Source organism: Thamnophis sirtalis, unplaced genomic scaffold (genome assembly GCF_051295495.1).
Source record: "Thamnophis sirtalis isolate CommonGarterSnake01/CBP01778 unplaced genomic scaffold, rThaSir2_p1.2 scaffold_12, whole genome shotgun sequence".
Lineage (NCBI taxonomy): Eukaryota > Metazoa > Chordata > Lepidosauria > Squamata > Natricidae > Thamnophis > Thamnophis sirtalis.
Genome location: NW_028261392.1, coordinates 62,509,477 through 62,534,874, shown reverse-complemented (window position 1 = coordinate 62,534,874; position 25,398 = coordinate 62,509,477). Strand labels below are relative to the sequence as shown.

General features: G+C 41.3%; 1 protein-coding gene across 1 annotated transcript in view; it reads right to left on the bottom strand.

Annotated features, from left to right (window-relative positions):
• Positions 1 to 25,398, bottom strand: part of LAMC1 (laminin subunit gamma 1) — a 164,796-nt gene that overhangs the window by 73,328 nt on the left and 66,070 nt on the right. The window contains exons 2-4 of the mRNA XM_087726963.1: positions 8,718 to 9,022; positions 2,741 to 2,871; positions 1,724 to 1,890 (exon numbers count right to left, since the gene is read on the bottom strand). Coding sequence (XP_087583089.1) covers positions 1,724 to 1,890; positions 2,741 to 2,871; positions 8,718 to 9,022 — 603 coding nt within the window. The remainder of the gene's footprint in view (positions 1 to 1,723; positions 1,891 to 2,740; positions 2,872 to 8,717; positions 9,023 to 25,398) is intronic.

Genomic DNA, 25,398 nt, shown 5'->3' with positions numbered 1-25,398 from the left:
ATTCAAACATGGTTTCAGTATGGGCAGTTACAGGCCAGATTGGAAAAAAGATCAAAAAATTGGTTTTACGCAAAATGAGGATAATTTATTAAAACAAATTAGGGGTCAAATCCAATGCATAAAAAGAGATTATATAATGTATTAATAGAAATGGACTCGGAAACAGATTTAGTTAAAGACTGTATGATAAAGTGGGCTCAAAATGTTGAAGAACCAATAATGTTGGATACAGAGGGAAAGATATGGGTAAGAAATGTAAAATTTTACACAAGCTCAAAATTTGAGAGAAAACTTTTACAAGATGTTTTATAGATGGCATTTAGATCCTAAAAAACTTGCCTGTATGTATCCGAATTTACAACCTAAATGCTGGAGATGTGATTGTCTCGATGCTACATACTATCATATATGGTGGACTTGTAAAAAGGTAAAAGCATTTTGGATAAAAATATGGTGGATTATGCAAAATATTCTTTAAAAAAAGGATAAAGTTTACCCCTCAGTTATTCTTGTTAGGTATAATTACTGATTGTACAGTTATAGAGATTAACTTGATTTTGCATTTAATAACGGCAGCAAGACTGTTGGTGGCGCAATACTGGAAGAAGGAAGATTTGCCTACTATTCAAGAATGGACATTAAAAGTTAAAAACTTAGCAAAGATGGCTAAAATATCAGCATATCTCAAGGACCATTCAAACGAGAGATATAAACTGGAGTGGAGAAGATGGATTGACTATACTCAAAATAAATATGGGACTAAGAAATTCCAGATAGTTTATGACTGAAGAAACAAGGAATGATATAATCTGTTTAGAGCTAGCCTAGCAAAGAGGAGTTAAAGCTCAAATGAAAGATGATATTAACTTTTTTTTAAAGTTTATTTTAGAACATCTTTGTTAAAGATTTATACCCTGTATTGGTTTTGGGAAGTCGGGGGGGGGGGCAGGTTGGGGTGGGGGAAGTGGGGGAGAGGAGGTAAACATTTGTAAAAGTTTTTTTTTTCTAAAATTTTCAATAAAAAAATATCTATGGAAGTCTTAGGAGCTGCAAATATATTTCAAAATATAATTTCAAGTGATCAGGAGACCAGGTTCAAACATATTTCATGGTATCTTGATACTTTTTAATACTATTAGCATCAGCAGAATGTAGTTAAAATTTGAGAACCAGCTGTTTATCGGCTTAATTTGAATACTTCCCTATTCTTGAGATTAAAAAATCTGGGTCATCTTATCTATTTATTTTGGCACCCTGAACAATGGCTTCGGTTATAACTGGTTGAGCCCAGAAGTCCATATTAAATCAACACTATATCAACAAGAACTGAACTTATTTCACAACAGTTGGATTTGCTAAAAAAGCAAGAAAGAAAAAACAAGCCAGCGGTTAAGTTAATGTGATCTAGTTTTGAGATACCAACAGGAAAATTACCTAACATTCTGCAATTCCCAAGATACTTTTATCAGACACCAAGAGATAACATGAACAAAGACATCTGGGGTAGAGTTAAAAATATGCTTCTGGATTCATACAGAATAGCCAGGACAGGAAGTACTACAATTTGCCCAGAGGAAAAAGGAAGAAAACTTATTGAAAGCCCTTAAAGTTGGCTGCCACTCCGCTTGATAGTAGGAAGTGGTGAAATAATTTGGCAGAAAGATTTGGCTTCTTGGGATAAAACCAGATTATTTAAAAAACAACGACCCCAATGCACACTTACGTAAACATTCATTGGCGCTCTCAGCTGTCGCTCTTCGCCAAGGCCGGTCATTGTAGAAAGGAAGGCATTTCTCACAGTCGACCCCGAAAGTATTGTGTTTGCAACTGCAAGCAAGCTTTCCATATTCGTTCTTCACACACTCGCTCGCATGCCCATTGCATTTACATCTGTAAGGCAGAAACAGATTTTAGGAAAACGACGGTTCCACCACAAATGCGCGAACGACAAAAGCGCGCCTGACAAAACCGCGGTGACAAAACCGCGCCGATGAATGAGCGCTGAAGCACGCCGATAACAGCGCGCCAACAGAAGCACGCTGTAACCCTAACCCTAACCCTTACCTTAAATCGCGCTTCTGTCGGCGCGCTTTTGTTGCCGCGCTGTTGTCGGCGCGCTTTTGACATCACGGTTTTAGCACCGCGGTTTTGTCGGCGCGCTTTTGACGTTCTCGCATTTGTCGGGTCACGGAAAACTACACAGTTTATCCTCTCTAGCAATCTGGTCTTCCCACATAAGCAAAAACTGACTCGTACCAGAGAGACTGCAAGACTTGAATGTTCCCACCGGAAGGGAGAAGATCTTGCTACAGTGCAAACTTCTTAATAAAAAGGGCTGGGAGGATAACCTTAGTTTTGTCAAATGATTGCCCATACCAAACCAAGATTGTAATTACTTAAAAAAAAAATAGGTTCAGGTTTAGGTTTATTGGACTTATATGCCGGCCTTCTCCCAAGGACTCAGGGCGGCGTACAACATTAAAAGAAACACATAATACAAAAGTTAAAAAGAAATTAAATAGGATATCCCCAAACCCAATTAAAATTGACAATGACACATTTTTTTTAAAAAAAGAATTAAAATTAACTGTAATCAATAATTAACAGTAATCAGTTTTAAAACGTGTAGATTTTAACTCCCAGAAAACCCCATCCTGCATGAGAGTTTGAGAAAGACTGCCCTTAAGCAAGCAATTATTTAAGCTTTTAGAAAGAGAATCACTTGGCATTTACTACTTACCGGCCACCCACAGAAAAATCAGAAATGGCATAATAATAGGATTTGAGAACCTTGGGGTCGTTAAATACTTCGTCTCCAAAGGTATTCAGGCGATTGAGGCTTACTCTGAGATCTGTCGCTGTAACCCACTCCTACAAGAGAAAACGGAAGTTAAACCACATCATCTGAATCGGTCCTGACCAAGAAAACCACAGGAAAAAAGCTTAATACACACAAAAGCCACTTGCTTTCCAAACATGAAGAAACCGAGGTCATTTAAATCACTCTTTCTCAACCTTAGCAACTTTTGAATTGTGCATACACTCCAGGGGTGGGTTTCAGGCGGTTCGCGGCGGTCCCCGCCAACCGGTTGGTCGGCGAACCTGGAAGTAAGTAACTTCCGGGAATGCCGAAGGGCCCACTCGCCCACCCGCGTTTCTTACCCGGTTTTGACAAGTTCTGCACTTCCACGCATGCGCAGGACGCATACAGCGCCTGCGCGATCCTCCAGGAGCAGCTGGAGCATCGCACAGACGCTAGTACGCATGCGTGCGCTGCGCACGTGCACGAGGACGCCGCCGGCCCCGTTCCAACCGAACCGCTTGGAACGGGGCGAGAAACCCACCCCTGATACACTCATACATTTTAAAGTTGCCAAGGCTAAGAAACACTGAAAGGAAATGGGAGGAAAGAAAATTGAGAGCCACAAAAATGGGGTAGAGATGGAAAAGGAACGAAGATCTGGGTTAGAATGAGGAAGAAAAGGACACTTACTAAAGACAAAACAGAGAAATATCTTTTTGAATGCAATAACAATACTAGATTAATTCCCTTTTAGTAAAAGATACTATTGAAGACCCAAACATTACATGACATCACTTATAGCCAGAAGGTACTGGAATCTTTTCCCCAAAGAATCCCAATTTATCATGAAATATGTTGAAACTGACATAAGCAAATAGCACGCAACGTTCTTTATTTTATAGCCCCTAGAGCAGATGCTTTGCTTTTGATGTACCATATTGTATAATTTAACATGTTTGAGTTTACTCAACTAGGAAACAACACAAAATTAAGTTCATAATCCAACATACGTAGTCCATGGTTCTCGTCAAGTTTTTCTAATAGGGCTCTTGGGTTAAACGGCTACTTAAATAAAGCGTGACCCGACAAATGCGCGCACGACAAAACCGCGGCGAGAACACCGCGACGTCATAAACGCGCCCACAAAGGCGCGATTTAAGTTAAGGTAAGGGTTAGGTTCAGGGTTAGGGTTATTAGGTTGTTATTAGTTGTTTGTTGAAGGCGTGCTTTTGTCGGTGCGCTTCTGCGCTCATTCGTCTGCGCGATTTCGACCTCGCGGTTTTCTCGCCGCGGTTTCGTCGGCGCGCTTTTGTCGAGCACGCATTTGTCGGTGAACCAAATAAAGAAGTATCATCTCTTCTGACCGATGATATAACTAACAAAAACAGATAACACTTTTTTTGTGTCTGTGTGAGATCATACAAGCCAGCAATGGGCATTTTTATTGTCTTCCTGCTGGTTTCCAAATCTCTGGTGAACAATTCATTTCAAATATGTTTTATTTTCATTTTCATTTTCATTTCATACAGTCACATATATACTGTGCATAACCGGGGCCATATAACATTGGTGCACAATTGAGCATCTTCAATAACAGTGCATCTTACATAATAAAGCTAATATTGTATATGAAATTAGGTTTGTTCAAAAGAAAGTCATTATTTAAACCTTTGCAGCAATGTGTATCAGAGCCGAGGTGGCACAGTGGTTAGAGTGCAGTACTGCAGGCCACTTCAGCTAACTGCAGTTCGGCGGTTCAAATCACACCGGCTCAGGGTTGACTCAGCCTTCCATCCTTCTGAGGTGGGTAAAATGAGGACCCAGACTGTGGGGGCGATATGCTGACTCTGTAAACCGCTTAGAGAGGGCTGAAAGCCCTATCAAGCGGTATATAAGTTGAACTGCTATTGCTATTGCTATTGCTATCTCCAACTATTATCCAGACCATCAATTCTTTAATACAAGTTCAACCCTGAGCTACAAATATTCTCCTTTATTAGTACAAGTTGCATAAATATACAATGCGCTGTAAATACTCCTTAATAATTTTAAATCCACACAAGTACAGCACATAGATATCAGACTCCGTACTTCCACTGACATACAATACTCCAAGCGTCCTTAAATTTTTGAATATCTTGTTCAGTACATTCTAATAATTGTTTATTAATAGCCATTTGCAATTATTTTGTAAAGAATTTGCTGCCTCTTTCCCTGTATTACTATTACTCCAAGGGGATCTAAAGTACTTATTGCTGTCAGCCAACAACTATTCCGTTTACTAAATGAAATGTTTCTATATACACACAGACATACAGAGGCAGAGGAACCCCCAGCCTAAAACTGCTGTTTTGAAATATCATGTAACATGAATTAATTCATCAGAAATGCATGCTATGTGTGTGGGAGGAAACATGTCTACACATTTTTGGAAAAATTATTTTCAGTGAAGATTTGTGATATTATCTGGACTTTAAAGGATTAGCAGCAGAAAGATCAATTGGGCTCCATAACAAAATGGAGACCTCTGCATATTTGGAATATTAGAACATCTTGAAAGGTTAACTTGCTATCAATTTTGAAAACGTGATTGTGGAAGTATGTATATATTGAATTTTCTATGCTCAAAGCCCAATTTTGTCCACTTTTTGCTTTCTGGGCAAAAAAATCAAAGAAGGGACACAGAGCATGAAATAAAAGGAAGAAATTATTAGCTTGTGCAGTGTTAATTTTTATAATTTACAAGCTGGATTTCAGAAAGCCTCGGACACGGATACTCTGCGCTCCAAACAATTACTTAGAAGTAATTGCCCAGCTCAACAAGCAGAATCTTCAAATGTAGGTGATTCACGCTTCAAAACGTTCCTCTTACTTGCACTGACATAAAAGTGAAAAGTGGATCTCCAATTTAAGTATGTTGATACTATTTTCATGCAAGTCTGAAGCTTGTGAACACTGAATTATTTGAATATGGGATCTCACATCCTATAATGTGGACATCAGACTAACTGGGACATATGAAGAGAAAATCCCAGGTTCAATCCTGTTCAGTGTTATTCACTTTTTTTTTTTCATTCTGTGCAGAATGAATGATTTCCTGGAAGTTCCATGAAGGGACATATTTTATAGCAGTGACAGTGAACATTCCAAAGCTATTTTTGAAGATGGGCTTACATCCGAAGATACTTTAATTCTCGTTAGGAACTATTATCTGCATTGCTGAAAGATGCTTCAGTGGAGGTGCAGAGCCGAGGTGGCGCAGTGGTTAAATGCAGCACTGCAGGCTACTTCAGCTGACTGCAGTTCTGCAGTTCGGCTGTTCAAATCTCACCGGCTCAAGGTTGACTCAGCCTTCCATCCTTCCGAGGTGGGTAAAATGAGGACCCGGATTGTTGTTGGGGGCAATATGCTGACTCTGTAAACCGCTTAGAGAGGGCTGAAAGCCCTATGAAGCGGTATATAAGTCTAACTGCTATTGCTATTGCTATAACTAAGCTGGTACAGTTTAATAAGGGACAAATTGAGGGCCATGTGACAGGTGTTACCCAGAGTCTGCTAAAGGAGACAGTGATGGTTGGGTTTCTAGTGGAACAGGACAAATTTCCCCATGGAGCATGATTATTTTCTGTCTCTTGAATAAATACAGGCCTTAATCATCCTGGTGGCTGGAAATGAATGGAAAGGCTTTGCAGCCCAAATGATGCTATAAAAAGGAACTAGCAGTAGCAATAGCAATAGCAGTTAGACTTATATACCGCTTCATAGGGCTTTCAGCCCTCTCTAAGCGGCTTACAGAGTCAGCATATCGCCCCCACAGTCTGGGTCCTCATTTCACCCACCTCGGAAGGCTGGAAGGCTGAGTCAACCTTGAGCCGGTGAGATTTGAACCGCTGAACTGCAGATAACAAGTCAGCTGAAGTGGCTGCAGTACTGCACCCTAACCACTGCGCCACCTCGGCTCCTAGGAGACAGTCTAAGATTCAAAACTTCCCCATTGTCTTTCAGTAGATGTTGATGACTTGAATGATGTTGTGTTTGGACCAATTTTTTTTTTCTAGTTAGATTTTAGGGTGAGGGCAGAAGGAAAGACTGACTTTTACTTTGGAGGTGCCAAGGACTAAAATGGCTGTTAAAATCTCCGGCATAATCCATTGAGCTAGACTTTGCCTCTTCAAAACCTTGGTGCATCTTATACTCCGGTGCATCTTATACTCCAAAAAAATACGGTAGATGTGCAGCTTGAATTTCTGCTGTTTCTCAGAACAAAAAACAACTATTGTAACATGCTTTTAGTAAAACCGAACAATCACTGCATAACAGCATTTGTGTTCACAGTCTCTCACACTCTCTTCCTGTTCACTTCATGTAGAATAGATTTAAAACTATGTTAACAATAACTTAAAATGGAAGTTAAGGGATCCCATGAGAGAAAACAAACATCATAACAATTCAGTGCAAAACTTTTTTGCCTTAAAAGGGAAACTCTGGTTTCCTCATTAGAGGTGTGAATCATTATAAATTTAACTAGCTAAAAGTTGGCACTGGTTTTCTCCTACCAAAATGCTAGAAGCTGGACTATGGACCAGAGGAGTAATCAAAACATTCTCCTAGTTTTACTCCTAGTCTTGTTCTGAATTCACTTAAATATATGCACTCACTGCCTAGTACAAGTAAATAATTGTGACCTCTAGCCCAGACTGGTATGTTCTTAATCCAAAATCACCCATTCCATCTAAGCGGGGCTGGATATCAATCAACAGCCCCAGGCCTGCCAGAACAGCCAGGTCTTGACGGCTTTACAGAAGGCCGGGAGAGTGTTAAAGGTCCAGATCTCTGCAGATAGATTGTTCCACAGGGCCAGCGCAGCAACAGAGAAGGCCCTCCCCCGGGGAGTCGCCAGCCGGCATTGTCCGGTTGACGGCACCCGGAGGAGGCCCAACTTGTGCGATCTTGCTGGTCATTGGGAGGTAAGTGGCAGGAAGCGGTCTCTCGGGTAGCCAGGTCCCTAAACCATGAAGGGCTTTAAAAGTAACGACTAGCACTTGAAGCGCGTCCGGAGACCAATAGGAAGCCAGTGCAGCTCGCGGAGGATAGGTGTAATATGGGCAACCCCTGAAGATAACAAAGTTGTCTTCCTGCATATGCATGCATTCTTCCCCATTGACACAAATAGCCTCTCCACTCTTCGTACACACATCCTTACATGAATGTATGTCATACAGCAGATGCTGAAGTCACTAAGTGAACACAATATTTGTTATGGGGCACTTTTGTTGGGAGAGCAGAAGTACATATCAATAAATTGCAATCACATGATTGTGAGCTGCCGCAAATGGCGGTAAATACGGATTGGTTGCTTGAGTGTCCAAAATGTGGTCATGTGACTACACCTTTCTGCACACATTGAGTGCAGTTGGTCAGCCAGTTACGAATCCATCTGGTGGTAATGCTGTCTCACCCACATTCTTCTACTTTATCTAGTAGTAGGTTACTTTATCAAATGCCTTACTGAAGTCCAAGTAAATTATACCGACGGCATTCCTCTGGTCCACTAATTTTGTCACTTTGTCACATATTACCTTTGGCAACCATGTCAAGTACATTTTGGGGGAAAAATTATAGGAAGGGATGGCAAGAAAGTATGATCCCTCTCCTTGCATTCCTAACCAGTTGGGAAAAAATGGGGAGAAAATGAGTTTGTGGGGGCCACTGAAAATCTCTTGATATTATCCCCTGGCTGACCATGTATTAACTAAGCATGTTAATAGTCTATATAGGACCCACTCTGAAAAGAATGAAAGGTGTCATGTTTCCTAAGAAAAAAAAGAGAATGATGAGATTTTTGGAATGACATGGAAATTAAGAAATGAAACGCATCTGTCTTAATCTTTGATCCGATTCCAAGTTTTCTTACCTGCAAGACAGGACTGTTATCAAAGTTGTAAGCGCTGGGCCTTCCCTCCAGTGTTGAGAAGGCCACATTGCCACCGGTGAGTGGTGAGATGTCGCTGAACTCGTCTGTACAAACGGCCTGCTGTTCATCTTCCCAACTCTTGACAAAACCTCGATTGACCTTGTGGTATGTTTTCTCACAGGAGCCGCTGTAATATTGGTAGGGCACCCACGGGCCATCTTCCCGAGTGCGCTTGTAAAGGGCAAAGCTCTCTGGGCGGCTGGTATGGAACTTGAGGCGTACGTAGGTGATATCAAAGGACTTTCCTACAAAGAAGAAAAGAAAAAAAAAGATATTGGCAACGCAGTCGAAGCCGTTTAAAGTTATTTTTGCTTGATCGTAATGTGTGGTTTTGTGGTAAATATGACTATTGTTAATTTGCCCTCCTTTGTTTATTGTTATTATCTTGGAAGCCTTACTGGCAAAGAAGAAATATGAACATTTTGAAAATAAAGCATGCAGGCAAGCACAAATGTTGTAGTACCTAGATAAGAGTGGGTATTTTTTGCACTGGATTTTAAAAAAAAATTTGGGAGGCATGCACGACAAAAGCGTGCCGACAAAACCGCGTCGCTAAAACCGTGACGTCATCAACGCGCCGACAACAGCGCGCCGACAACAGCACATTGACAGAAGCGCAATTTAAGTTAAGGTAAGGGTTAGGTTTAGGGTTAGGTTTAGGGTGAGGTTTAGGGTTAGGGTTCGTTTTAGGTTCAGGTTTACAGCGCGCTTCTGTCGGCGCGCTGTTATCAGCGTGATTCAGCGCTCATTCGTCGGTGCGTTTTAGAACTCACGGTTTTGTCACCACGGTTTAGTCGTGCGTGCTTGTCGGTCGCCCTTCTGTCGGTGAACCGGGAGAACCTCAGCTGGAAATCCTTGTTCAAGCTTCATTTCAATCTTAAATTGTATGTTTCCCGAAAAGTCTGACTAATCTATCAGTTTTATATCTGTATATCTCGTGGGCTTGACATGTATTTATTTAAAACAGGTAGTGTAAAAAAAAATTGTCAAGATAATATTTGTGAACACTTTGACTATTTTATTTAAATGCTACTTTTTTTCCCAGTTTACTATAAGGGGAGAAAAAAAGAAGATTCCCACAAACTCAACTCATGTACAACAATGTCCCCTCTAAATTTTTTTTCAGTGTGAGCGGAAAAGTATAGTGTTTGAGCGGCATATTTTCATGCCTGAGCACCTGAATTTTTTTCACAGAGGTCCCCAAGACAACAATGAAATCAGTGTTATTTGAAACTCAAAGTTATGTTTATTCAAGGGACCCACTTAATTTAAAAAGTGTTATATAATATCAGTATCATTTATAATACTGCAAGTCTGCAATATTAAAATACTTGTATAGGGGATCCCCTGGATCCCCCGAAGAGGGATCTCCAGCCATTATGCAAAAAAAGCCCAGGAGCGCAAAAGTTAGCGCCGGGAGCGGAGAGTGGCTTCTCATCTAACAGGAAGCATGACATTGAAAATAGCAATAGCAATAGCAGTTAGACTTATATACCGCTTCATAGGGCTTTCAGCCCTCTCTAAGCGGTTTACAGAGTCAGCATATTGCCCCCACAGTCAGGGTCCTCATTTCACCCACCTCGGAAGGATGGAAGGCTGAGTCAACTTTGAGCTGGTGAGATTAGAACCGCTGAACTGCAGATAACAGTCAGCTGAAGTGGCCTGCAGTACCACACCCTAACCACTGCGCCACCTCGGCTCTTTTTCACTACGTGACGGTTGGAAACTGCTGCACGGTGTTTTCATGTTATGTGCGCGGCCGCGCAGGTGCGCACCTTAGAGGAAACAGTGATGTACAGTTGAACTCAATGCTGCTGACATTAGAAGAATAAAGTCTACTCTTCTCTAATGTATATCCTTCCATAGGAGATAATATACTGTACTCCCTTCTCTTTCACTTTCCCCACAGCCCACAGATGATATGAAAAATGCTGAAGCTGAGCCAGAGAAATGGTGCAATCAGCCACCTGGTGTTACAACTGGCATCTCAGTCACTTCCTCATTTCATTGTATTGAAGGGATCAAGGAAATATTTTAACAAGCTAAAACCTAACTATCCTAGGAGGGAAAAAGCAGAGGAAGCTTCTTTGACATTATGTCTTCGTGGATAATGAAATAAATAATGACACGGGGTTTACAAGCCTTATTAAGACATAAAATATGAGTATGCACCCCACTCCTTTCCCATAGTGATGTAAAAAAAAAATTTCCATTGCCACCACTCTGGATTTTTTCAGTGGCTGGCGTATCTCCAAATATAGCTAATAAATGTCACATAAACTATTACGAGGGAGTCTCTTTCCAGGGAATGTGCGTCACTTCAAAACTTCTCTTTTATCAAACGGGTTTGTTCAATGTTCTCCTTCTGATAAACGTTTCTGTATATTGTGTAACAAATCCCGGAACCATGAAGATTATCCAAGAAGTAACCTGCCATTCCTCAGCTGTTTGAGATTTACAGCTCTTGTAATCATTGATCATTAGCAAAAACCAGCTAGTACAAATGAGAATTGCACTCCCAAGTATCTGCATTCCAGTCTTCTAATCTAAGTTTTTGGGGAATTCTTGCAAGCCTCCAAAATTGCAACTATTACTCCAGAGTTTAAAGGTTGTCTGAAATTTCCACCTACTGTTTTGTATTTTTTTTAAAAGCTCTTACTTGAACAAATGTAGACAATTCTTACCTAATCTAAGAAATCAGAAGAAAAGCTCTTTTTAAAGCCCATTAAAGGTTTAGGTTAGGTTTAATTTATTTGTATGCCACCCTTTTCCCTGAAGGGACTCAGGGCGGCTCACAACTCAAAAAGGGAGGGGAAATACAAACAGAGTTACAAAAACATAGAAACCATGCATAGTTAAAAAACACAACAATCATACCATTCGAAGTGGGGCAGCAAGTATTTAGCCCCAGGCCCGTCGGAACAGCCAGGTTTTAAGGGCTATGCGGAAGGCCTGGAGGGTGGTGAGGGTACGAATCCCCACGGGGAGTTCGTCCAGAGGGTCGGAGCAGCCACAGAGAAGGACGAATGCTACCTTGATATACAATTGTCACCCACATAAACTGAGAATGTTAGTAGAAGGGTCCTCATCTTTTTATATCTTAAGGGGCACCTTAAGATCGTTCTGTCAAATATTTTTTGGGGGGTGGGGTGGGGTTATATGCACAAAACACTGTTACCTTCCCACGGAAGTGGTACCTATTTATCTACTTGCATTTGCACGCTTTCAAACAGTTAGGTGCGCAGGAGCTGGAGCAAGTCGTGGCAGTAATCACCCTGTCACGTAGCGCTTGGGTCTCGAACTGCCAACCTTCTACTTTAACAAGCCCAATGTCTTGGAAATATCGGGAGGGGACTGGCTTGAATGTGCTGTGCACCAGGAGTAAAACTTACGAGCAGGCAGGAATAGAAAAAGAAGATATTGGGAAGATTGGTGTATAACCAATGCAGGTGTGAGGCGGAAGGCAGAAGGGAATGAAACACATCAGCCTGGCCAGCTTGTTCTGTCAGATCTTCCTATTTTGTTTTCCCCAACCATTCAACTATCTAAACATTGAGTTTCCGCTCCCCTGAACCATCACCACCCCTAAACAGTTCAAAAGAAACTGTGAACCATTTCTGTGTTTATTCTGAGCCCCTCTCCAAAACCCATTTCCCATTTCAGCCCCTACTGGAAACTCTCCGTGACAATGGAAAATATCGTAAGGAAGAAGCTGAGGAGAATTGCCTCTTAATAAATTTTGTGTGGATGTTCCAAGAGGTATGGCTAAGAAGCTGAGCTTGTCAATCAGAAGGTTCGGCAGTTCGAATCCCTAGTGCCATGTAACGGAGGGAGCTCCCGTTACTTGTCCCAGCTCCTGCCAACCTAGCCAAGTGTAGGGGGAACCTTTTTTTTACTTTTATTATTCCAAGAGATTCTTCAGCAAGAAAACCAACAAAAGATAAGAGTACTACTTATTCCGAGGTGGCGCAGTGGTTAGAGTGCAGCACTGCAGGCTACTTCAGCTGACTGCAGTTCTGTAGTTCGGCGGTTCAAATCTCACCGGCTCAGGGTTGACTCAGCCTTCCATCCTTCCGAGGTGGGTAAAATGAGGACCCGGATTGTTGTTGGGGGCAATATGCTGACTCTGTAAACCGCTTAGAGAGGGCTGAAAGCCCTATGAAGCGGTATATAAGTCCAACTGCTATTGCTATTCAAGAGCCAAGCTGAATTTGCAACACACTTAGGGGTGAATTCTCACTCCAACGAGGTCTCTTCTCAGCTATAAGAAACATACAGTGCAGAAAGAACAAAATTTGGGTACAGCAATGAGGAGAAGGAATCCAGCATTCACTTTAAGCAGATAAAACCAGTGTCACTAATTCTACAAAAGTCCACTGATATAGCATGAAGATTTTTGCAGCTTAAGGATCGACGCACAAAAAGCATCCCCCCCCTTTAAAAGGAAGTTTAAGAAACCCAAGGGAAAGAAAACCACACACAGACAAGACCCACCCTTTTCTAAACTGTAAATAAAACGAGCATTCCTCAGCTTTGCTGTTCAAGAAGACTGGCACGTCTGTTAAAGAAACACTTTCAGAAATTTTCAGCAATGCCCCGGCAGCCTTCTTATTACATAGTATAGCGAGAAAGGACTGTGCTTATTGTTTGGAAGCTTTGCCATGATGGAAAGCTCGGCTGGCTGCAACTAGGAAACATTTTTAGTCAATCAAGACAAAAGGCGTCTAGCTATTTACAATCCGGTAGCCCATCCACTCCAGCATGGCCTGAATCCTAGGAACATAAGGGAAAATGAACTTGTAAAAGCAGTTAAGAACAACGGGGAGAAGGAACCCCCGGGGAGTCAGAAATGTTTAACGAGAATTACAACAGTGGGAAGAGTAATAAAAGTGCTTCAGAAAATCCACCTTCAATCTCAATCTTTCTTGGCTGGGAGAAAAATTTCCCAGAACAAGGTATACCAGCTGCACACCAGCTGTTACCGTTTCACATCATACAGGGAAGAATGCATGCACGCATGCCCGCATACACACACTCATATCCAACCAAGGACTTTTGCAATCAAGCAACAGAGAGTAGGAGAGAGAGACAGAGACAGAGACAGAGAGAGACAGAGACAGAGAGACAGAGACAGAGAGACAGAGAGAGACAGAAAGAGACAGAGACAGAGAGAGACACAGACAGAGACACAGACAGAGAGACAGAGAGAGAGAGAGAGAGAAAGAGAGAGAGAGAGAGAGAGAGAGAGAGAGAGAGACTTGGGGGGAGGGAGGGATGTATATTAGGCTTGACGGGGGGTGTTAGATTTTAATGTAACATGATTGCACATGTATACTGTCTTCTCTTATTTTTTCTTTAAAACTAGGATATGTTAAGTATATTGATATGGAAGCATAAATACCATCAACATAGAATGGAGTTTGCTCAGAAGCGGAAATACACCAATGAGAGGAAGAGTGGGAAACAGAGGAGAGAAGAAAGATAGGAAGAGAGGGATAGGAGAGAGGGTAAGGGGGGAAGATGAGGAGGATAAGGAGGAGTGGAATGTAGAGAGAGGAGAAAGAGAAAGGAAGGGGAAGTAGAGCAGAAAAGGATGATGGAGGGAAGACAGGATGTAGAAGAGTGGGAAGCAGAGGAGAGAAGAAAGATAGGAAGAGAGGGATAGGAGAGAGGGTAAGGGGGGGAAGATGAGGAGGATAAGGAGTGGAATGTAGAGAGAAGAGAAGGAGAAAGGAAGGGGAAGTAGAGTAGGAAAGGATGATGGAGGGAAGAAAGGAGGTAGGGGAGAGGTAGAAGAAAGAGGTGTATGGAGAGCAGAAGAGCTAATAATGGGTTTTTATCTTTCTGGGCATTGATGACAAGAGGAACTGATGTAATTACTACTTAATACAATAGGATATTGGCTATGTAATAGTATACATGTGATTGTATGTTATGAAAATGGAAAATAAAAAAGTATATTTCAAGAGACAGACAGACAGACACAGACAGACACTGTCCTGCATCTTAAGCCATAGTGTATATAATATATGTATATACTATCCATACGTTACAGAATTACCAATCATGCCTGATTTTAATAACACAAATGTTCAAACTAGGATCAACCAATAAATCCAACTCCAGACCCAGAACAGGAATTCTAATTAATTGAAGGATCCATGAGAGATAGCTGTTTTAAGTCAACATTTTAACATATCCCATGCAATGGAGCCATCCCTTCCCTAACAGAGGTATTTCATAAATCATGAAACGATTTATTTGTGCATTGCAATATTATCGCACAAGTGGCATCTTTTCCTATTTACGCAGTGATGCTGGCACACCGACGTAACAATTCGCATATGCAACGCACGTATCCCTTGATCACTTTTGAGCACCCCTGATAGTAACAAGATTTGTTTTTCCCAAAAAGGGTTTTAGCAAAAGACCAAGGATTCCTTTCAAAATGACTACCACAGCAAGCGTTCAGATGCAAGACCCCAATTCACACAGAGCTGCGCTTTGCAGGAAGTGTGATACAGCATTTCCTAGCATGATGGGAGATCCATCCAAACGAGGCCATTCCCAGAATTACCTGCCAGCACTGCCTTGTTACTTAGCATACAGATTTGCAACGGAGAAAGAGAAGAAATACTGTAGTTTTTCACCTGTAACTGTATCTACAGGTATTTTGGGTTCACCCGAGGATCTTGTAGCAGGATATAATAATTAACGCAAACTTCACTAACCCGTTTGCAATGTTCTGAGCTTCCTGACAGTTTACCAGTAATACAATACGCAGAAGAAAGTCGATTTTACACATATCTCCCTTCCCCTCCCTTTACAATGGCAGCAAAATAAGCTGTCACTTCAAATACCGTGACACAATAACCAGGGTATGCATACAAATTATATTCATACTCTCGGTCGGTTGTTTTCTTATACAAAAGTACACAGTTGTTATGTGTGGACTACGTGTAAGAGCAAATTACTCATTCTAGATTAACCTCTTTGTGTAAGATATACCACAATGTGTAGGAGATAGGAATTACATATAGTAATGGGTAAAATGAGGACCCGGATTGTTGTTGGGGGAGATATGCTGACTCTGTAAACCGCTTAGAGAGAGCTGAAAGGCCTATGAAGCGGTATATAAGTCTAACTGCTATTGCTATTGAATCACCATACCAAACCACCTCTCTGCGAAAGGAAGACAGAAGACTGTGGCTTAAGGCTTATAACAGGCATAGGATCATCAAATCAAACACTGCATTATTTATTTTTATTTACTTCATTGTTATGCTGCCAATTCCTGAAGGCCCTGGGCAGATAACAATTGTACCACAAAATTAAACAACATGCACAAACAAGAACTAGACACCAAGAAAGAAAGAAAAAACATAAAGACCAGAAAATAAGAAAGGCTTGTTGTGTTCACAAACTCCATCTTCAATCACAACATAATCACTGGGAGCCAGTGCAGCTCGCGGAGGATAGGTGTAACATGGGAGTACCGAGGTACACCTGATATCGCTCGCGTGGCTGCATTCTGGACCAACTGCAGTCTCCGAACACTCTTCAAGGGCAGCCCCATGTAGAGTGCAAACTAGCTAGAGGAAACTATGTCCAAAAGCAAAAATACCTACTTTTTGATCTGAAAAAAAAAATAAAAAATATAAAACATTTGAAAAGTTGGTGCGATGCCAACCGAACTGAGCACAATTCACAACAGTTTACTAAAATTAATTAAGAATCTAAGAATTCATAGAAGATTTCCCTGCCACTTTTTCCAATAGTAGCCTCTAAAAACCTGTCCCCAAAGACTGGCTGGCCTCCAGAGGAAGAGAACATCAGAATCCCCCCCCAAATAAACAAACAAGTAAGCAAACTCTGAAACCCACTGGAAGTTGCAAGAGTAGAGAAAAGAAATCGGATTAATAATAAGAACCTCTTTATGCCTTCTCCTCTCTTTGATCAGGATAAAGTTGACGCCCCTTAAGCAAAAAGAAGTAAGAGAAATGGGAATTTTGATATCAGGAACAAGGAGCGAGTTCAGTCTTTGTTTTTATACAAAGCAGTAAAAGTAATAAATGAGATTGATAAAATGTATTTATTTATTTATTTATTAGACTTATATACCGCTTCATAGGGCTTTCAGCCCTCTCTAAGCAGTTTACAATTTTTTTAGCAAATTGAGTCAGCAACTTGCCCCCACAGTCCAGGTCCTCATTTCACCCACCTCGGAAGGATGGAAGGCTGAGTCGACCTTTGAGCCGGTGAGATTTGAACCGCTGAACTGCAGATAACAATAGCAATAGCAATAGCAGTTAGACTTATATACCGCTTCATAGGGCTTTCAGGCCTCTCTAAGCGGTTTACAGAGTCAGCATATCGCCCCCACAGTCTGGGTCCCCATTTCACCCACCTCGGAAGGATGGAAGGCTGAGTCGACCTTGAGCCGGTGAGATTTGAACCGCTGAACTGCAGACCACAGTCAGCTAAAGTGGCCTGCAGTACTGCACCCTAACCACTGCGCCACCTCGGCTCTAGTTGAGTTCTCCTCTGCAACCCCTTTGTTCAGTGAATGCTATTTTTCTCCAATCCCTCTTCAAATATTACCATTTCCATGAAGCCCTGATAAAAGTGATTTTGGATGTTTGTGTGTGTATTTGTATTTGTATTTTATTAAATTTATATGCCGCCCTTTTCCCTGGGGGGACTCAGGGCTTCTTACAACTTAAAAAGGGAAGGGGGAGAAACAAACTTTGGACATATAGAACAATACAATTTTAAGAACACAACATTCATACCATTCGGGCGGGTTACAATCCGTGTGTGTGTGTGTGTATGCATGCATGCATGCATGTATGTATGTATGAATGAATGCCTTCTCTCTTATTTGTACACTGTAAGCTCCTTGAAATACGAACACCTTATTCTTGAAATATACTAACTATGATTGATGCTACCAAAAACAATCGGAATACCAACCATGCCTATTTCATTCTGCAAAACTGTTCACCATAACATGAAATTTAAATGACCTGTTAAGCATAGACATTTCCCATGGTTAAAAGTAAAAAGCATGGAAAGATTTGCAAAGTTTATCTTAAAAATCACCCTGACACACTATTGTTTTGTATGTCAACCATGGAAGCCGGAGTAACACGAATGCTCCCAGCTGTGCTATGTTGCTGAAGGACTGCAGGGAAGGATCATTGAGAAAGCGATTTTCTTTTCCGATATGCACAACAGCGTGACCCGTCAAAACCACGGTCCACAAAAGCGCGCTCGACGAAAGCGCGCATTTGACGTCATCACAGCGCGACGAAAAAAATTAAAAATTAAATTAAATTAAAGCAAGCCGATTCACATAAAGGTAAGGGTTAGGTTTAGGGTTAGGGTTAGGTTTAGAGCGTTAGGGTTACGTTTAGCGTTAGGTTAAGGGTTAGCGTTAGGTGAAGGGTTAGGTTTAGGGTTAGATTTAGGGTTAGGTTAAGGGTTAGGTTTAGGGTTAGGTTTGGGGGGGGTTAGGGTAAGGTTTTCGCTTTATTTTTACATTTATCGATCACAGCGCGATGTTTTCGTCGCGCTGTGATGACGTCACGTACGCGCTTTCGTCGAGCGCGATTTTGTCGTCCGCGGTTTTGTGGTGGAACTTGGTTCTGCACCTAATAACGGCGGCAAGACTGTTGGTGGCGCAATACTGGAAGAAGGAAGACTTGCCTACAACTCAAGAATGGACATTGAAAGTTACAAACTTAGCCGAGGTGGCTAAAACATCGGCATATCTTAAAGATCACTCAAATGAGAGATATAAACGAAACTGGAAAAAAACGGATTGATTATATACAAAACAAATACGGGACTAAGAAATTCCAGATAGCCTATGCTTAAGATTAGGAATAATCTAAACTGTTCATAGCTAGTGCAACAGGAAGAAGCTGAGTTCAATGCAGAGATGTTATTAACTTCTTTTTTTTAAAATTTCCTTTGTCTTAATATATTTTAGACTGTGTTTGTTAAAAACCTATACCGTGTACGGGCTCTGGGAAGTCGGGGGGGGGGGGAAGGGAGGGGGGGTGTTAGGGGCGAGTGGGGATATATAGTATGTGTTAGATTTTAAAGTAACGCGACTGCACTTGTATACTGTTGCTCTTTAATTCCACTGTAAAAATAGGACAAGCTGAATATATTAATAGATTGTAGAAATACACCGAAGGGAGGAGTAGAGGGATAGAAGAAAGAGGGGTAGAGAGGGTGGGAGAGAGGATGGGAGGGAGGGTGAGAAGGAAGGGAGGGAGTGTACCGGGAGAGAGGTGTGGTAGAGGGGGAGGGGAAGTAGGGTAGAGGGGAATGATGGAGAGAAGATGGAAAGTTGGAGGGGGGGCGAAAGAAAGGGTGTATGGAGGGTCGAAGAGGTACATTGGGTTTCTATTTTGGGGGGTACTGCTGATAAGAGGAATGGCTGTGTTTATTGTTTAATGTTATATGGCCCCGGTTATGCACAGTATATATGTGACTGTACGAAAATGAAAATGGAAAATAAAAACACACTTATAAATAATAAAAAAAGAAGAGGGGCAGTCAAATAGAGGGAGGCAAAAGTAAGAATTTGACCAAAACTTCTCCGCAAGTGTGTTATATAGAAAATATACTTTCCTTATACAGGGTGGGGCATAACCTTTTCCTAGGGGGTCACAGCAACACTTGTAATAACAACACAAATAATTCATACACCATTCGAAAGCCCATCAAAAACTGAGTTTATTGACACGATTTAATAGTCAGTATGACCACCATTAGCCCTTCGAACAGCATTCAAACGAGGTGGATAAGAACACAACAAATCTTCAAACAGTTCCGTTCGATTTTCCAGATTTTTCAACACAGTTTCCAAATTCATTCTCAAAGTTTCAACCGAAACAAATTTAACATTTAATAGCTCATTCAATTCAGTTTTTTATGGGCTTTAAAATGAGGTGTCGATATTCGGTTGAAACTTTGAGAATGAATTTGGAAACTGTGTTGAAAAATCTGGAAAATCGAACGGAACTGTTTGAAGATTTGTTGTGTTCTTATCCACCTCGTTTGAATGCTGTTCGAAGGGCTAATGGTGGTCATACTGACTATTAAATCGTGTCAATAAACTCAGTTTTTGATGGGCTTTCGAATGGTGTATGAATTATTTGTGTTGTTATTACAAGTGTTGCTGTGACCCCCTAGGAAAAGGTTATGCCCCGCCCTGTAGATCATCTTCTGAAAAGAATGTTCATTCATTAAATATTTCTATTCCTTTGGTACAGAACAGACATAATCCTGGATATAAGTGTATATATCTACAAACTGATCGGCTATTATTAATTGGTTATCACTCCAGATTGGCTTGGAATTCATTGCTCAGTACTGTAACCAGGAGCCTAAAAACTGGGGAAAGTTTTATCCAAATAACTGATCCTTCAGTAAAATGAATTCCTATTCAATGTTCTAAAATTAATTGCTTCCGTGCTTTAAGTGCCAAAGAAAACTATTTTCATTTGAGCCACCCCACGGTGGGTCATTGCCAAATTGTGAGGTTAACTAAGGTTAACTTAGTTAACCTTAATACAACCAGTGGGAGAAAAGATTCATCCAGAAGCTCTCTAATAGGTCTTTTGGGAAGATTTTTTAAAGCAGGAAACCAGAGTCAACCTCATTACAGGCTGCAGGTCTTCACTACACAAACACACACACACAGACACACACACACATGCATGCATGCATACATACATATACATGCATATATATATATGTGTGTGTGTGTGTGTGTGTGTGTGTGTGTGTATAGGTTTTTTTAATTTGTGCTGATAAATAAATAAAGGAAGACTAGTATAGATCTATTTCAAGCTATTTAGCTCTCATCAGCTAGCCATACCCTTACTGGGATTTGAACCTGGGCTATATTACATACTAGGCAGAGATCTTAGCCATTAGGCCACAGGTTCTTATCCGTTATCAGCGAAGCCAGGGTGAAAGGTATCTATTAGATTTTTGGCTAAGATCTCTGGCTAAGATCTCTGCCTAGTATGTAATGTAGCCCAGGTTCAAATCCCAGTAAGAGTATGGCTAGCTGATGAGAGCTAAATAGCTTGAAATAGATCTATACTAGTCTCCCTTTATTTATTTATCAGCACAAATATATGTATGTATGTATGTATGTATGTATGTATGTATGTATGTATGTATGTGTATATATCTATATATCTATATCTATATCTATATCTATATCTATCTATCTATCTATCTATCTATCTATCTATCTATCTATCTATCTATCTATATATATATATATATATATGTTATATTTATGCTGATAAATAAATAAAGGGAGACTAGTATAGATCTATTTCAAGCTATTTAGCTCTCATCAGCTAGCCACACCCAGGTTTGGGAATCGAACCTGTGCTCCATTGCCTCCCAGGCAGGGAGTTAACCATTTGAGCTACAGAGAATGACTCCTTATCAGCCATATATATATGATTTTGCCAAGAAACACTGCTTCTACCTGGAAAACCTAACTTGACATTTGTCATCCATGCTTCACTGTGCATGCTTGACAGTTAGTTATGTGGGGAGGGAGAATGCCCTTGAATAATGAAACTTTAAGGCCAGGCTAATTTCCTGCCTATGTACAGTATGTGCGAGTACAGAATGTTGCTGGCAGCAAGGACCTGACTCAGATGTCCCTCTATTATACAATGAATAGGTGCTAAAACAATCAGCACCTACCCCTTTTCACTTTATACAAATTTTTTTACAAAGCAAGAAATTGGTCTCATAAGAGTCAGCAAAACTGGAAGCACGGGTATTAGATCTGAAGAGATGGTGACATCTTATAAAGGTACAGGTTCCCCGCGCACATATGTGCTAATCGTTCCCAATTCCAGGGAGCAGTGCTCATCTCCATTTCAAAGCCAAAAAGCCAGGCGTCTTCATGGTCATGTGGCCGCCATGACTAAATGCCGAATGTGCGCGGAACACTGTTACCTTCCCACCAAAGTGGTCCCTATTTTTCTACTTGCATTTTTACATGCTTTCGAAGTGCTAGGTTGGCGGAAGCTGGGACAAGTAATGGGAGCTCACTCCGTTACGCGGCACTAGGGATTCGAACCACCGAACTGCCGACCTTTCTGATCAACAAGCTCAGCATCTTAGCCACTAAGTCACCGCGTCTCTTATGACATCTTATACTAATCAGCAAATTGATGATCGCTGAGCTTCTGGGCAAAGACAATCTCCTATATGAAAAATATTTTACTTGCTATAGGGAAAGATTCTTTCCACAAAAGATCTTGGTAACTATTCATCAACATATAGATTAGGTAGCAAAATAGATGGAGAAGCCAGGATGAATCAGTGATAAGGTACATTCTAGGCATGTGCAAAACTCCCTGATTTATGAACTATTCTAGAGAATGCCAGAATATTATGGTTTCAGTTGTCCAAAGACAGCATTTTCCACATGGAAAATTTCTATTTAGGCATTATCCCTTGAATATCTTGAACCATCCCTGGTATATAGTGAAGCAGCGTGACCCGACAAATGCGCGCACAACAAAAGCGCGCCAACGAAACCGCGGCGAGAAAACCACGATGTCATAAACGCGCCCATAATAACACGCCCACAAAACTGCGCCCACAAAAGCACGATTTAAGTTAAGGTAAGGGAAGCGCAATTTAAGTTAAGGTAAGGGCTAGGGTTAGGGTTAGGTTCAGGTTTAGGTTCAGGATTAGGTTTAGGGTTAGGTTTAGAGTTAGGGTTAGGGATATTAGGTTGTTATTAGTTCTTCGTTGAAGGAGTGCTTTTGTCGGTGCGCTGTTGTCGATGTGCTTCTGCGCTCATTTGTCGGCGCGATTTCGACCTCACGGTTTTCTCACCGCGGTTTCATCGGCGCGCTTTTGCCGAGCGTGCATTTGTTGGTGAACCGTGAAGCAGAACATTTTCTTTAGAAACCACAGAACAATCCCCTGAAATGCAGGACCTGGAAGAGAAATAATAAGCCAAGGTGGCACAGTGGTTAAATGCAGCACTGCAGGCTACTTCAGCTGATTGCAGTTCTGCAGTTCGGCTGTTCAAATCTCACCAGCTCAAGGTTGACTCAGCCTTCCATCCTTCCGAGGTGGGTAAAATGAGGACCCGGATTGTTGTTGGGGGCAATATGCTGACTCTGTCAACCGCTTAGAGAGGGCTGAAAGCCCTATGAAGCGGTATATAAGTCTAACTGCTATTGCTATTGCTAGTTTCAATGGAGGAGCAGAATATTTCGGAGTCCTCGGGAACATTACTTTCCCGAACTAGTGAATATTGTACATTCTTGATATCCTTTGATAAAGTCAATTCACTGCGTATTAGAGAATGCGACGGAAGTTGGAATATAAAGCACCTGGAAGACTAGGCTAAAGGAATATTCAAAGATACACTCTGTGTCTCTTATGGCAAAAAAGGAGGCATCTTCATACAAGATTAAAGGGCATGCAGGACTAAAGTCTGGAAGTGGTCTGCACCCCAAGATTACAGAGGGAAGGAAGTAGACCAGGTATTGTGGTTTAACTATGGTGTCGTATAGGCTTATCAGTCATCGCAATGAATGACATAGTAGATAACTATGATGCTTGAATGGAAGAGGATGAAAAAGAATACACGAAACCGATGATCAAAGGACATAATAGTCAGTATTATGCATCATGTGCAATTTTGGGAGCATAGGGGAATTATCCAGACCATGAAAAGACTGATGACAAGAGGCTCATTATTCAAACCTTAGAAAAGATTTATGGCTCATATGAGGATGAAGAATGGAAGGAAACCAGAGAGAGAGGCATTCTCCAAAGGCAGAATGGTTGCTAGGGAAGCTTGTTTTGGTCCAATAATCACAATCCTTAGCGCAGAGGGAGAGTAAGGAGAACAATCTATTATGTGTTCTCCTCTCTAAAACTGAGTCTCAAGTTTGAGGAGCTTCAAATAAGAATATGTAGCCCAAATCCAGCAAGCAGCCTTACTGGTAGAATCAAAGATGGGAACAGTTTCTATGGTGACACATCAGCAACTGCAGAATTGGGGAGGTGGGGTTCTGAGAAACACCCTTGTGTCTCTTTTTCTTCTGATTAGAACTGATTATGAGTGAGTGGGAAGTTCTTTCAGAAGATTTGGGGTGGGTAAGCGATTTCCTCGGTGCCAGATGAGAAGCTGAAATGTGGTTGAAACAAGGCTCCTATCCACTTTTATGACCCAGAAAAAAACTTTGGGTCGAAGATAAAAGCTAGGAACTTCACGCGAGGATAAATTTCTGCAGCTCTGAAAATTATTTTTTGGAGTATAAGACGCATAGTGACCTGCAAAAGAGAAGAACCATTGCATCAAACTTGTTTGATAAATGCCTGCCAATGCTTAAGACGGTCTATTGTGTGAGCTTCCTCAAATCACAAGAGATTAAAGTTTTGAGAAAAGAAATGTGTTACTGTAGTGCTGTGATTTTAGAATGGGGCTTTCAAAGCCAGAAGGGTGTATGAATTGGACAAGGGTAACTTGCCCCCAATTTCCCTCTACATCCCACATAGGCAATAAGTCAAGTAACAGAATATTATGCACACAAAGTAAGAGCAATAGCAGTAGCAGTTAGACTTATATACCGCTTCATAGGGCTTTCAGCCCTCTCTAAGCGGTTTACAGAGTCAGCATATTGCCCCCAACAACAATCCGGGTCCTCGTTTTACCCACCTCGGAAGGATGGAAGGCTGAGTCAACCCTGAGCCAGTGAGATTTGAACAGCCGAACTGCAGTCAGCTGAAGTAGCCTGCAGTGCTGCATTTAACCACTGCGCCACCTCGGCTCTTAAGCAGATTGAAACTAAGTTAAACAGAACAAAGTGGAGAAAGTAAGACTTTCAAATAATAGTCACACTTCTGAGAACTAACATACTTTCAATGTGATGGTCCAAAACGACAGATTAAGCAGAAGATGTGCTTAGTCATGGATACTATGCCGAAGGCAGGACTACTATAAAGGTATGCAGATGTATAGAAGTATATGTGAACTTCAGTGGTGGGTTTCAAAAATCGTTCGAACCTACTATGTGGGTGTGGCTTCCTTTGTGGGAGTGGCTTGCTGCCCATGTGACCGGATGGGAGTGGCTTGCCACCCATGTGACCGGATATGAAGATGCCGACGACACTTGTCAGAACCACCTTAAATTACCTCACACACAGCACTGGCCTGCATAAGAATAGGATGTCAACTTGTTTTTTAAAAGGCATCTTTGGTTTGCGTTAAAACAACTTCAACACACGCAATGTTCTGATTGCACCACAAACGCAGTAGTCATCCTTACCTTTCACAGAGGCAACGAGTTTTATAAATAGGAGCATGATAGTGTGGAATAATCCTATCCAAGGACCAGTGGTGGGTTTCAAAAAAACTTGGAACCTCTTCTGTAGGTGTGGCCTGCTTTCCGGGTCCACTGGTGGAATCTCTTCTAACTGGTTCGGTAGATTTGACGAACCGATTCTACCGAATAGGTGCGAACTGGTACGAACCCACCTCTGGTGAACTTCCAAAGAACACAATGAAGGTCTTATAAGTAGAATTGCACAGTATTTCAAT